The sequence below is a fragment of the Lissotriton helveticus genome, chromosome 11 (assembly GCF_964261635.1).
Source record: "Lissotriton helveticus chromosome 11, aLisHel1.1, whole genome shotgun sequence".
Lineage (NCBI taxonomy): Eukaryota > Metazoa > Chordata > Amphibia > Caudata > Salamandridae > Lissotriton > Lissotriton helveticus.
In genome coordinates, this window is record NC_136072.1 from 769,471,825 (window position 1) to 769,484,915 (window position 13,091).

Below are 13,091 nucleotides of genomic sequence, written 5' to 3' on the forward strand. Positions count from 1 at the left end.
GAGTTAGCCGACATCTTTTGTCATTTGGGGGTTCACTTTGACAGGCAAGGCACGTGGAAGCCCGCTGTAAACGCAAGGGCCCTAGCATTTAATAGAGCATCTGGTGCTCTTATGAGATTCGCAAAAAAAAATAGGGAATAGACCAGTCAGGGAGCTCCTCCAAATATTTAAAGCTAAATGTGTGGCCACTGGTACTTATGGGGAGGGGATTTGGGGCTGGCAGCAAGTGGAGGCAATACAGCGAATCGAGAACATGTTCTTGCGATTTTTAATAGCTATATCGAAGAACACTGCTATATATGCCTTACACGCCGAAGTTGCCCTCCTTCACATCACGGATATTATAAAACTAGCCCGTGTTTTACTTTGGCGCAATGTTTGGACCAATACTGCCACAGAACTGAATAGAACCATTATAGAGGACTGTTTAAGCTGTGATGGGGCAAAAAATATTAAATGGTTTAGTTACATCAAGAACTTTGTTAGTGAGATTGGTCATCCTGAATATTTTACCGACCCGGCCTCACTGGAACAGCTCTCGCGATCCACGCTAAAAAAGACTCTCCTAGAACATTTGGAATTGCAAAGATGGAAGGGTGAAAGGTCTAAAAAATCTGTCATGAGCCACGATGAGGTGACATCCCAAAGGGGCATTCAGCTGTATCTTGTATTGGAATCCACCAGAGGTTTCCAGAGATACATATTTTTGAAGAAATAAATACTTTTAAATGCAACCGCACACAAGCATTGGTCAATAAAAGCTTTGCAAAATTATGAAAAGTTTTAACAAGTTAGTTTGGCGACTCTAGTCCAGCTTGGGCATCCAAATCCAACAGGGTGGAGGGCTAGGAGTCCAATAAGATTACTTTGGACATCTACCTGTCCACCAGAGCAGACTTTTAGACGAGTTCCAAACTTTACAAAATGACCGCTATAGACATCAATGGAGTGGCCACGATGCTGAGGATGCCCAGGGTACTGTGGTCAATGGGGTGAAGTGCGGTTGATCCACGGGTTTGTTGAGATAACTTTGACCACAGTACTTGGGGTCCCACAACGTCCTCTTTGCAACAGTAGAATGCCAGCTGAGGCTGGGCTACTGTTCTCGTGACAGAGGGGTCACAGTTAATTTCATTGGTGGTGGCTAGTATGGTCTCTGATAGCACTTTTGGGTTCGGCAAACTCAGGTGCAACTTCTGACTATTTCGGATTTGTCCCTTGGCAGGCCCACAATAGAAGTGCTTACTGATTTGCCAGTTTGAGCTTCTTCAGCTTTTGATGTCCCTGGTGCTGTTCCAGCATGCCAGCCAACAGACTCTTGGAATCACTTCTTCAATCTGGGGCCGGGAATCCATTTTTCTCTGAACCAGGAGCGACAGACACAGTCCAAACTCACTAACCCAAAATGCAGCGAATGCAGTCCTTGTGACAATGCAGCTTCTCTTTGTGCAGCTTCAAAGCCAGCAGGGCAGCCCTTTTTAGGTCCTCTCTCCAAATCCGATTCAGAAAAGGGGGTGGTGATGAACAGAGTGTCTGAATTAGGCAGACCACTCTTACCCAGTCCAAAGATCAGGGCTTGATCCATCACCGTTATTTAGCTCACTGCCCCATCCCAGCTCAGAACCTGGCTATATGCAAATTAGTCTGTCCCTGGCCCAGTGCATCATGGGAACAGGGCAGACCAAACTACCAAGCCAATTCTTCACCAGAAAGGATACAAGCTACCGGGGACCGGTTTCTGGCATATCAGCCTCGTCGGCCCGGCTTGCTTGAATCCTGATGGAGCAGTGAGCAAGGGACTCATGTCTGAGTATACCCTGCCACACCTATAGTGGCCAAAAACGATTCAGAAAAGGGGGTGGTGATGAACAGAGTGTCTGAATTAAGCAGACCACTCTTACCCAGTCCAAAGATCAGGGCTTGATCCATCACCGTTATTTAGCTCACTGCCCCATTCCAGCTCAGAACCTGGCTATATGCAAATTAGTCTGTCCCTGGCCCAGTGCATCATGGGAACAGGGCAGACCAAACTACCAAGCCAATTCTTCACCAGAATATAGCCAAGTTCTGAGCTGGGATGGTGCAGTGAGCTAAAAAACGGTGATGGATCAAGCCCTGATCTTTGGACTGGGTAAGAGTGGTCTGCTTAATTCAGGCACTCTGTTCATCACCACCCCCTTTTCTGAATCATTTTGTCCACCATAAGAGTGGAAGGGTATACTCAGATGTGAGTCCCTTGCTCATTGCACCATCAGGATTCAAGCAAGCCGGGCCGACGACGCCTGAAATGGCAGAAACTGGTCCCCGGAAGCTTGTTTCCTTCCCAGTACAAGAATTGGCTTGGTAGTTTGGTTTGCCCTGTTCCCAGCATGCACTGGGACAGGAACAGACTAATTTGCATATAGCCAAGTTCTGAGCTGGGATGGTGCAGTGAGCTAAAAAACTGTGATGGATCAAGCCCTGATCTTTGGACTGGGTAAGAGTGGTCTGCTTAATTCAGGCACTCTGTTCATCACCACCCCCTTTTCTGAATCATTTTGTCCACCATAAGCGTGGAAGGGTATACTCAGATGTGAGTCCCTTGCTCATTGCACCATCAGGATTCAAGCAAGCCGGGCCGACGACGCCTGAAATGGCAGAAACCGGTCCCCGGAAGCTTGTTTCCTTCCCAGTACAAGAATTGGCTTGGTAGTTTGGTTTGCCCTGTTCCCAGCATGCACTGGGACAGGAACAGACTAATTTGCATATAGCCAAGTTCTGAGCTGGGATGGTGCAGTGAGCTAAAAAACGGTGATGGATCAAGCCCTGATCTTTGGACTGGGTAAGAGTGGTCTGCTTAATTCAGGCACTCTGTTCATCACCACCCCCTTTTCTGAATCACTCTCTCCAAACCCAGCAGTGACTGAGGTTCAGGTTACCAGAGGGGGCTGTTTCAACCCAGGAAATTAACCCATGGGGACAATACAGTCACTAGCCAATGGGCTTGCAGGTCCCCTTCTGTTTGGTGACAAAGGTCTGGTAATGTGTTGCATTTGGCAATTATAGAGTGCAATTTTCTTTCCACTCTCAAGATGTCTGAACCTTCTCTTGACTGGGAGGAGCTTGGTGACCCACCCCCAAAGGTTTGGCTACCTAAGGGCTACACAACCATGGGAAAACCGGTTTGTGAATGGATTTTCCCTCTCTGTCCCTGTCTCTAGCTTGTCTGCAGAAACAAAAGCCATCCTGCTCTGGTGTATTGTCACCGGCGGTCCTTCACAAATGGCTTCCCATTTGAAGCTCACCTTTTGGTCAAACATCCCCAGCAGCCTTCCTGGGAGAGGAGGTCACACCTCACTCTGTGGCAGCTGCCTTTGTTCCCGAGCCTGCAAGTCATTCACATGCCTCCCCAGATGGCCAGGAAGCTGTCTGTTGGCCAGGGTTTGTGCATAATCGCTGGAACAGCTGGGACACAGAGTGGCAACTTTCTAAAAATTGCTCAACTTAAATAGTGACATTAATCTAGACTTAGGCATTAAGTCAGATTTAATGCCACAATTAATTTGATACCTTACAGTACCCCAGTTAGGTTCTCCCATTCACAGGTTAGCCAGGCTGGAATGCCAGGTGGTAACCCTGTGTCAGCCAATCGGGCTTTTAACTTTCCTCAACAAAACAACAACTTTAAGGGTGTTGATACTAATATATATACAAACCTATATGTCTTGCTTACTAATGCCATAGGGCTCAAGAGGCATTCCTTAGGGGAGACGTACATATAGTATGAAGGAAATTGTGAATTTCCCACTAATGGTACATGGCAAAGTTGAAATAGCAGTGTACACACTGCTCTTCCAGAATTCAGTGGCAGGCTGGTGCCCATTTTGTCACTTGTCACACTCAGTGTGGCACAAACAGTGCTGCAGCCCTTGATGGACACTCTGCCTTATATGCCCTTGGTACAATATACTAGGGACATATATGTAAGTCAGTGTTAGACTTGGCATCTTTGGCGGGGTTTCCCCAGACTTTTTGCCTCTACCTCCTGTAATTTTGATGCTGTGCTGGATTTTGTTTTTGCTGGCTTAGATGCTTTGGACGGCACTTTGCCTCTGCTGATCAGAGTCAAAGTACAAGTGTTCCCTGTGTAAATCGTTTACAATTGGTTCTCCCTGATTGGCATATTTGATTTACTGGTAAGTCCCTAATAAAGGCCTGGGAGGTGTGCCAGAACCTGTAACTCAAAAGCTATTAGTGGGCCTGCAGCACTGATTGTGCCGCCCACATGAGTAGCCCTGAAAAGTATCTCAGACCTGGCACTGCAGTGTCTGTGCGTCGTTTGTTAACTGCTTTGGAAAGCGGTGACACCAGGCACTGTGTGTTTTACATTAGGCTGGCATGTCAACTCTAGACTAAGTTAATTACACATACAGTGAAAACACAAATACTAATACAGGATAAGTATAAACAGTTTATTATTTTCTTATTAATATTCTTATCTCTTTTTTATTTTTAAATAATATATAGACAAATATAAATATATATTACAGTCTTAATGCTAATCTATGAACCACATGTATTCTCTCCCTTTCACAGTTGATACATTCCATATGCTTTCATGACTATATTTCAAGTAGCAGCATTGTCATATTTTCTATTCATTTGTACACACATAATTTTTTTATTTTTCAACTTTAGTCAAAAGAAGTGTATATTAAAACAGATAAATAGCAAAAAAATGTATGCACAGAGACTGGTGGCTTGTTGAAAAACCACGCGTTTCGGCTAGTCCTTCGTCAGAACTCTGTCACAGTGGTTACTCATAGGCGTCTAGGTAACACTGTCCTTGAGTAATTTGAGACATGTGATGTCTCTATCCTGGATATATGGTGGCTTCTCTTTAAATCTTCTTTTTATGCCACTTTATAGATATTATTGCCATGCAGCTACAGGTACACCTTGGCAAGATGATATCTGTGAGTCTTCCTTCCTCTCAACGGGTGTTCAGAATATTCCTGCCAAGTGGTTGCTCAATATTGATATATGCAAAGTAGCAAAAACGAAGGTTACCATTATCCTGATAGTGCTGGGTTGAACTTTGCACTATTACAGTGTGTTTTTTGATGGGTCGGGATAAGTTCTCTATTTGAGTCACGATCGTGTGCTGATGCTATATTTTCTTGCATCCGTGCCTTCTGCTTTCCCAAATTGTCTATAAAAAAGAGATAAGAATATTAATAAGAAAATATTAAACTGTTTATACTTATCCTGGATTAATATTTGTGTTTTCACTGTATGTGTAATTAATTTAGTGTAGAGTTGACATGCCAGCCTAATGTAAAACACACCGTGCCTGGTGTCACTGCTTTCCAAAGCAGTATTTTCCCTGTCTGGGTTTCTTTATCCTAATTTCAGGGGCCTGTTCTTTTTCCAAAAAAGCCGTTTGTTAACTGCCAGGCCTTTCCTAACATGTAAGGTACCCCTATGGTAGGCACAAGGTACCCCATGGGAAGGGTGCAGTGTATGTGAAAGGTAGGACATGTACTGGTGTGTGTGTGAGACATGTCCTGATTTTGAAAGACCATCTAGCACCATAGGATAGAATGGGAAATGCTTTGTTACGTCTTACAAGTATAACGTTCCATTGGGACAAGATAGAGGCTCTCTGAACTCAGAATTGTATAATACATCTTTTAGTAAAGATGTTTTTTAAATTGTGTGTTTGAAAATGCCACTTTTAGAAAGCAGGCATTTTCTTGTTTAACCATTCTGGGTGCCTCTGACTGTTTGTGTATGGACTGTCTTGTTTTGTAGTGACAGGGTCTGGGGATGTGCATTTACTAAAGACAGCAACTGGGGGGGGGGGGTTGAGGTGTGCCTGGTCCTTCCTACATGACTCAGAGCTGAGCTTAATGGGGCTTGGCTGCATTTAGAGTAAGAGTAGGCGATTCCCTTGCACCTGAATGGGTCCTGTCTCCCTTGCACAATGCTGTCTCCACCCCTGTGGTTATACGGAACAAGTGAGGACAGAACTGGTTTGGACTGGGCTCAGAGACCATTGCACAAAGAGAACAAAGACAATTTCGGGTATAAGTATTACACCTAAAACTCCAGAACTTTAGATTACTTCTGGCCTTGAGAGAAACTTTTGCCAAGGAGAAGAGCTGAAGAGTTGTGAAAAAGGAGTCCTGCCCCTTTGCTGTGTGCTGTGTGGGGTTAGCCTGCAGTTGCTGTTTCTGCCAAGGAAAGGAATAATGAGAGTGCTACTTACACACCAAAATATTCATAAAAATACCTTTCAATGGGTTGCAAAGTTTTGCGTGCAGTTTAGCTATCGCTCACTGGTCCACAAGCTTGTGAGTCAATTGAAAAAAACTAATCTCAAGTGGCATTACAGACCGTTCGGATCCGCTCATAAACTAAGGCACATAACTGCTTGGGTTTGATGGAACGGAACTACTTTTGCGACCATTACTGGTAATAAGCGTACTGTATCTTTTTAGCACACCGTGTTTACAGAAGGTTGCATGAACTTCCCTCACATCTAAATGCTACAAGCTATTTACACTTGCTTGTGTTATCACACTCAATGGCGAGCACGCCTCACATTGATGGCGTTTTTTCGTCTAGTTCATTTACTTCACTTGTTAGGCAGTCACTACCAACCACACATTGAACTCTAGCTTTGGGACTATTCTCTTTGCATTACCTTTGGATTTATCACATCCAGTGTTTCTCGTACAATGTAGATAGTGATGTTGGGCATGCTGACACTTACACAGTGATTAACATGTATTTTTGTTATCAACATGTCTTTTTTGGTTTTCTTTCTTTCGTGCTTCAACCTTTACAGATATTGAACAGCTCACCCTGATGAAGGACTTATCCAGCCCAAAATGCATTGGGTTTGACCAATTGGGACCCTCACTTCTCTGCCAAGGAAAGAACAAAGACTGGAACTTTCCTTTGAACCTCCTTTAAGAAGATCTCCAAGGGCCTGTGTGTGCAGGCCCCATGTTCTGAAGCTCAGGGACTCAAAGACTTCATCCCCAGCACCCCTGAACTCTGCTGCTGTATTCTGACCTGTAAGGAGGTGCCTGTTCCAGTTCTGGGCCTCTGGTGGTTGTGCTTGCTGCTAGGAGCTTAAAGAACTGAAAAAATCAACACATTGTTCTTCTTGCGGCTGTTTTTCCGATACAGCACCGCTGTGCAAAAAGAATCCCCACCCATGGCCGCCCACTGCCGATCCCATGCAGCGCCCATCGCCATTGCAAGAACCAATGCATTGAAGGATCGTGGCTGAAGAAACCGACACAGCACCGCTCAACACCGGTGCATCAATCACCTGATTGCCACACATCGTACCTGCGAGGCAAGTCTTCCAGACACATCACCCACAGACCAGCATTGTCTTGGAGTCGACGCATCACTTCTCCCTACAGACTGGATCCGATGCATCACTTCTCCTGCATGCAGCAGAACTGTTGCTTCGTCTCCCCATGCTCTCAGGAGCTTATGTCGCTCTTTGTTTCTAGAGGCTTCAAATCTCTGCGGCTGGTTGGCCTTGTGAATTGTGACGAATCAACAGGTACTTTGCGAGAAATAACAAATCCATCGTTTTCTATTGACCAAGTGGTTTGAAACGTTTCTCAAGTCATATTCTTATTACATGCATGTTGGATTTTTGTTGTTTTGATATTGGTGAGTTTTGATGAAGATACTTTATTTTTCTAAACTGGCGTGGTGTCCATTAGTGGTGTTATCACTGTATTACTGTGTGTTTTGATCACAAATACTTTTCACATTGCCTTTGGGATAGGTCTGTCTGCTCGCACCATGCTATCCACGGGGTGAGCAGGGGTTATCTAAAGTGTGTATCCCCCTTACCTTGACTAGAAAGAAAGGGTCCCTATTCAGACAAAGGTACTTACCTCTACCAACTAGAGACCCCCATTTCTAACAGACAGTACTTGCCATCTGGGGACATACAATTCAACATACCTTTTATAATGGGTCAGAACACTGGCACTGGTGTCTGCTTAGCAGGCATCAGTTCACTCTCAGAGTCAAAAAGTCAGCAGCTAATAATCTAAATGGGGACAACAAGGGAGGGGAAACCTGCAAAAAAACTGTTTCTTTACAGTTAGCACTTATAAAATGTAATAAGGCAACCCAGTGCCATCCTATGGGAGAGGGAGGCCTCAAAGTGGTGAAAAACAAATGTAGGAGCTTTTCGCCACTAGGACATGTAAAACTTAAAAGTACATATCCAACATTTTAATTACCATGCACCCTGTCCTATGGGCTAACTAAGGCCTACCTTGGGGGATACTTATATGTAAGAAAAGGCGAGTTTAAGGTTTGGTGAGAGGTTTATTTGCCAAGTCGCATTGGCAGTTTAAACTGCCAACCGGCTGTAATGGCAAGCCTGAGACATGTTGAACTACAACCAGTAGCATTTAATTTACCAGCCCTAGATATATGGTATACCATTTTACTAAAGATTTATAAGTACATTAAATATGCCAATCAGGTGTAAGCTATTTTTACAATTTTCTAAGGAGTGCACACAAACACTTTAGGTCAACAAAAATGAATTCAGGAAAATGGGAGGATGAAGACAAAATGTTTGATGGTGACCCTTCGGAGAGGGCCAGGTACAACACTTGATGCATTACTTTGGCAGATTTGTGGATTCCACCAATAACCCTGTTATCCAGAAGAACAGCTACATTTCATGAGCCACAGAGAAATGGCATCATCTCAGGGCAAGATTACTTAGTGAGTAGATCATAACACCATATAATGCCAATTGCACATTGATGGACATATTTGGTTGAGTATCATGTTATGATATTCTTCTGCAAAGGCATTTCCTGTTGCACTAGTGTATAGGCACCAGTGTCATCTCAATTGTGAAATGGCAATACTCGTGTATCCTGAAGTCAGATATGTCTTAAAATGAGTAAATAGATGTACTTATATACACCGAACTGTTTACCTCACGAAGGTGACTCCAATTCAGAGCGTGCTTAGCCCCCCAATTCAAAGACTAGAGGATAATGAATAATATTGACCATATGAATATGACATTCATGTTTGTTGGTCTATTTGATCGTCTTTACATTACCTCTATGATATCAATCCAATCTGCTTACATCCCAATGATTCTATTATTTAATTCTTTGTACTTTGTTTCTAGGGAATTGCTTACTTTTAATAAAAGCACACATATGTGCATGACATATTTATTACATGTAAAAAAAATTCTGGAGATTGAACAGGTCTGTTGCCTAAATTTGACAATATTTTTTGCCACACTTTCGATCCTACGCAACAAATGGAAAACCTTTATAATTTATTTCATCATACAGATATTTCGATCATTCTTTTTTATCGTTTAAAGACTATAGTAGATACCACCACAAGGCATGTTAATCTAGGATTGCTGCTATCAAATTCCAATCTGTTGTACAATGTGGCATTTAGCAGACATCCCCTTCACTAATCTACACCTTCTTTCTGTCTCATTGTCTTCTGCCTCAGTGATTCTGGTAGAATAATCTTCCTATCTTGCAGAAATGTGCTTTCTACCTCACTCAATTTGTCTCTCACTTGCTAAAAAGACTAGGCGGTGGTTGGAATTTCATTTTTATGAAGCCAACAACTGCACTACCAACTTTTGAGTAATGTCAGCTCCTCACCACTGCCCCCCACTATTGCACTTTTCAGTACAGACACTATCCTGCACAGATGATACTAAAACTTACTTACACAGTTCTTCTTCATCCTCGTTATTATTTAAAGGTATTCTAGAAAGACCATCTGATTCTTCCCTTAACAAAAACGCGTGGACAGTTGAAATTGAATTCGGTAACACAATAAGGACCCCATGTCGACTGTAAAGGAATGATGAGGCAGCAGAAGACTCAGGAGTCCATTTGTCCACTAATGTCAATTCAATTATTTCTTTATTTGGTCATCATAACCATCAAAGTAACCTTAAAAATAACAGTTAAAAAATACACAATTGCATAAATGCATTAGTACATGATTTCATCGATTGGACACCAAACACGGTGGAAACAGGACTACCTGTCAAAGAAGTGTCCGGGGTGAGAGAAGAAGCCCCGTGATCATTGGAAGCTGTGGACTACCTGAGGCGCCATATAGCCCGCGCCTGTCATCTCTGAGTGCTGAACAGCAAACACTGTGGAAACATGTACTACTTCACCCAGAAGTGCTCAGGGACAAGGGAAGGAGCCCTGTGATCCTTAGCACCTGTGAATTCCATGAGGCACTAAATATCACAACCCCATCATCCCCGAGTGCTGACCACCAAATACCATGGAAGCAGGGACTACTTGTCCCGGAGGTGCCTGGGGGAGAAAGATCAATGTGATCCTTGGCAACTGTGGACTCCCTGAGGGACTATTAAGCACAAGCTCATCATTCCGCAGTGTGGCGCACCAAACACCGTGGAAACATGGCTTCCTGTCATGGAAGTGCTTGGGAGAGAGGTGGATCCATGTGATCCTTGGCAGCTGTGGACTCCCTGAGACATTATGTAGGGCAAGCCTGTCATTCAGCAGCGCAGGATATCAACACCATGCAAACAAGGTCTAACTGTCCCAGAAGTGCTCGGGTGAGAGGAGGAACAACGTGAAGCTTGGCAGATGTGGACTTTTTGAGGCACTACATGGCGCGAGAATATCATCCCACAGTGCAGGGCATCAACCACCCTGGAAACAGGACTACCTGTCCCAGAAGTGCTCGCGAGAGGAGGATCCATGTGATCCCTAGCAGCTGTGGATTCCCTGAGGCATTACCACCTCATATGTCTCCCTCATTCCAGTCCTTACCATGTGAGGCAATCCTGCCTCATGACAGCCAACAGAAACACTGGTATTTTATTTTTATACTATAAGCCCCTCTCAACCACTGCTATGCCTGTTTTCTTTGCTGTCCAACACGTCTGTCGGAATGCTAGTATGCTGTGCCGTGTTTCCTGTTTCTGCAAACGAGACATACGGTGACATGAGTTTTTTTTACTTAATGTTTCTGTTACTTGCTTTGCACGCTGCCGCATCAGTGTTACGGTCGGTCGCGTACCTACTCCGTTGCGAGAACGGGCTCCCCGCGCATGTGCTTGGCTGGGTCGGAGAGCTTTTCATTGCGTTCTGGCCTCGGGTCATTCCGGTGCTGGGTTCTGCTAGCGGCATCTAGCTCCTGCGGCTATGATTTTCGTTCTATGGCTATAGGGGAGGTGGCAGGGCTGTCCCTTTTGTTTGTTCCAAGTCTTGTGTTGATTCGGACTTGGTTTCTTGGTGACAGCATTTAAGGGGAGTGGCTGGACACTTCCTGGTGTGTTCTGTGGCTTTCTGATTGGTTTGCTCTTCCTGTTTGTGACCATGGGTGAGGAGGACCACTCCTGTGCTTGCGAAGTCCTTATCCAAGCAGAATAAGTTTCATGAGCTGCAGGAGGATAATCTGTTGCAAATTTCCAGGTCTGATTTGCAGGATTTGATTAATTCTGCTGTGTAGGCTGTGCTGCTTGAACCTTCTGCTAAGAAATCTAAGGAGGATGACGAGGACATGGACAATACCCCTAAGGGGAAGTATATAGAGGGAAAGGTTTTTTCAGACATGTTGGTCCATATTCGTGAGGTACTGGGGTTTGATCCTAAGTCATTGTCTGGTAAGGGGTTTTACTCCCAGTATAGGGCCTCGGTGGTGGATGACCTGCCTTTTCATGATGTCATCAAGGATATTCTGGCCAAGGAATGGCTTGAGGTTGACACGCAAGGGATTCCTCGCTTTCTGGAGAAGCGGTATTGCATGGCGGAGTTTGATGCCCAGTTTCCTCAGGGTCCTAAGGTCAATTCTATTTTGTCCTCCATGGTTTCTTCTTCTTCATCTTTGACTTTGTGAGAGGCTTCTTTTGCTGAACCGGTTGAACGGAAGGTGGAGTCCACTCTCTGGCGTTCCTATGCTGCTTCTCATTTTATGGTTCGTGCTAGCACTTATTCGGGCCTATGCTTCAGAGGTCCTTATCAAGGTGTTTAAGAAATTGTTTGGCTGTCTTCAGGATCAAGGGGATCCCACTCCTATCTTGGTGCAGATGGATGTCTTGGCTCAGTTTCTCGCTGATGTGACTTTTGATATCCTGTGGGCTTTCTCCTTGGCTGCCGGGGCAGTGGTAGCTGGTAGGAGGTCTCTCTGGACCATGCCTTGGTGTCTTGATGGTGCTCAAAAGTCCTTGGTTCATAAACTGCCTTTTGAGGGTCCCTGGCTTTTTGGTGATGATTTGAAAACGATAGTGCAATGGTCTGTGGAGGAGAAGAAGTTGTTGAAACCTTTTCAGACTGGCCAGAAGAAGAAATCTTTTTTCCACAAGCAAGAGTCTCAAGGTGCTCTTTCCTCTTCTCAGTCCTTTCGTGGTCGGGCCTGTGGTCAGGGGGCTGAGTTCCATTGTCAATCCCGGCTTCAGCAACAGCAGCTACCCCAGGGTGCTGGACAAAAATTAGTATGCCAAGGTGGTGGCTCAGCTCCATTTGTTCCTGGATCGTTAGTCAAGTCTAATTTCTGACCAGTGGGCCCTGTTGATCATCGCTCTGGGTTACCGGATTCCATTCTGGGGCCCTCCCCCTTTGGACTGTTTACAGTTTACCTCATTGTCAAAATAGCCTGTGAAATGGTCTGCTACATCGACCTGTTGTTATCAAAGGGTGCTGTTGTGCTGATTTTGGTGGTGGAGCAGGGCTTGGGGTTCTATTCCACTCTGTTCCTGGTCCCAAAACCCGATGGTTCATACCACATGATTCTGAATCTCAGATCTTTTAACAAGTTGGTGTTGCTGGATCATTTTGGATAGTCACCTTACAGTCCGTCATTCCCCTCATCCAGGAGGGCAATTTTTTGTCTTCTCTGGATTTAGAAGATGCCTATTTTCACTTTCCCGTCCATCTGGAAAGTCAGCGGTTCCTGAGGTTTGCAGTGAACAAGATCCATTACCAGTTTCCGGTGTTGCCTTTCGGCCTCTCTACTGCTCCCCGGACTTTTACCAAGGTATTGGCTCCTGCTGTGGGGGGTTTGCAGCATCAGGGTTTCTC

The 13,091-nt window shown here is 44.6% G+C and overlaps 1 protein-coding gene across 3 annotated transcripts in view; it reads right to left on the reverse strand.

Moving 5' to 3' along the window:
• Positions 1-4,486: 4,486 nt before the first annotated feature.
• HHLA2 (HHLA2 member of B7 family) overlaps positions 4,487-13,091 on the reverse strand; it is a 348,356-nt gene continuing 339,751 nt past the window's right edge. For all 3 annotated transcript variants that reach the window (XM_078665810.1, XM_078665808.1, XM_078665809.1), the window contains one exon: positions 4,487-5,191. In XM_078665810.1, coding sequence (XP_078521936.1) covers positions 5,052-5,191 — 140 coding nt within the window. In that variant the 3' untranslated portion in view covers positions 4,487-5,051. The remainder of the gene's footprint in view (positions 5,192-13,091) is intronic.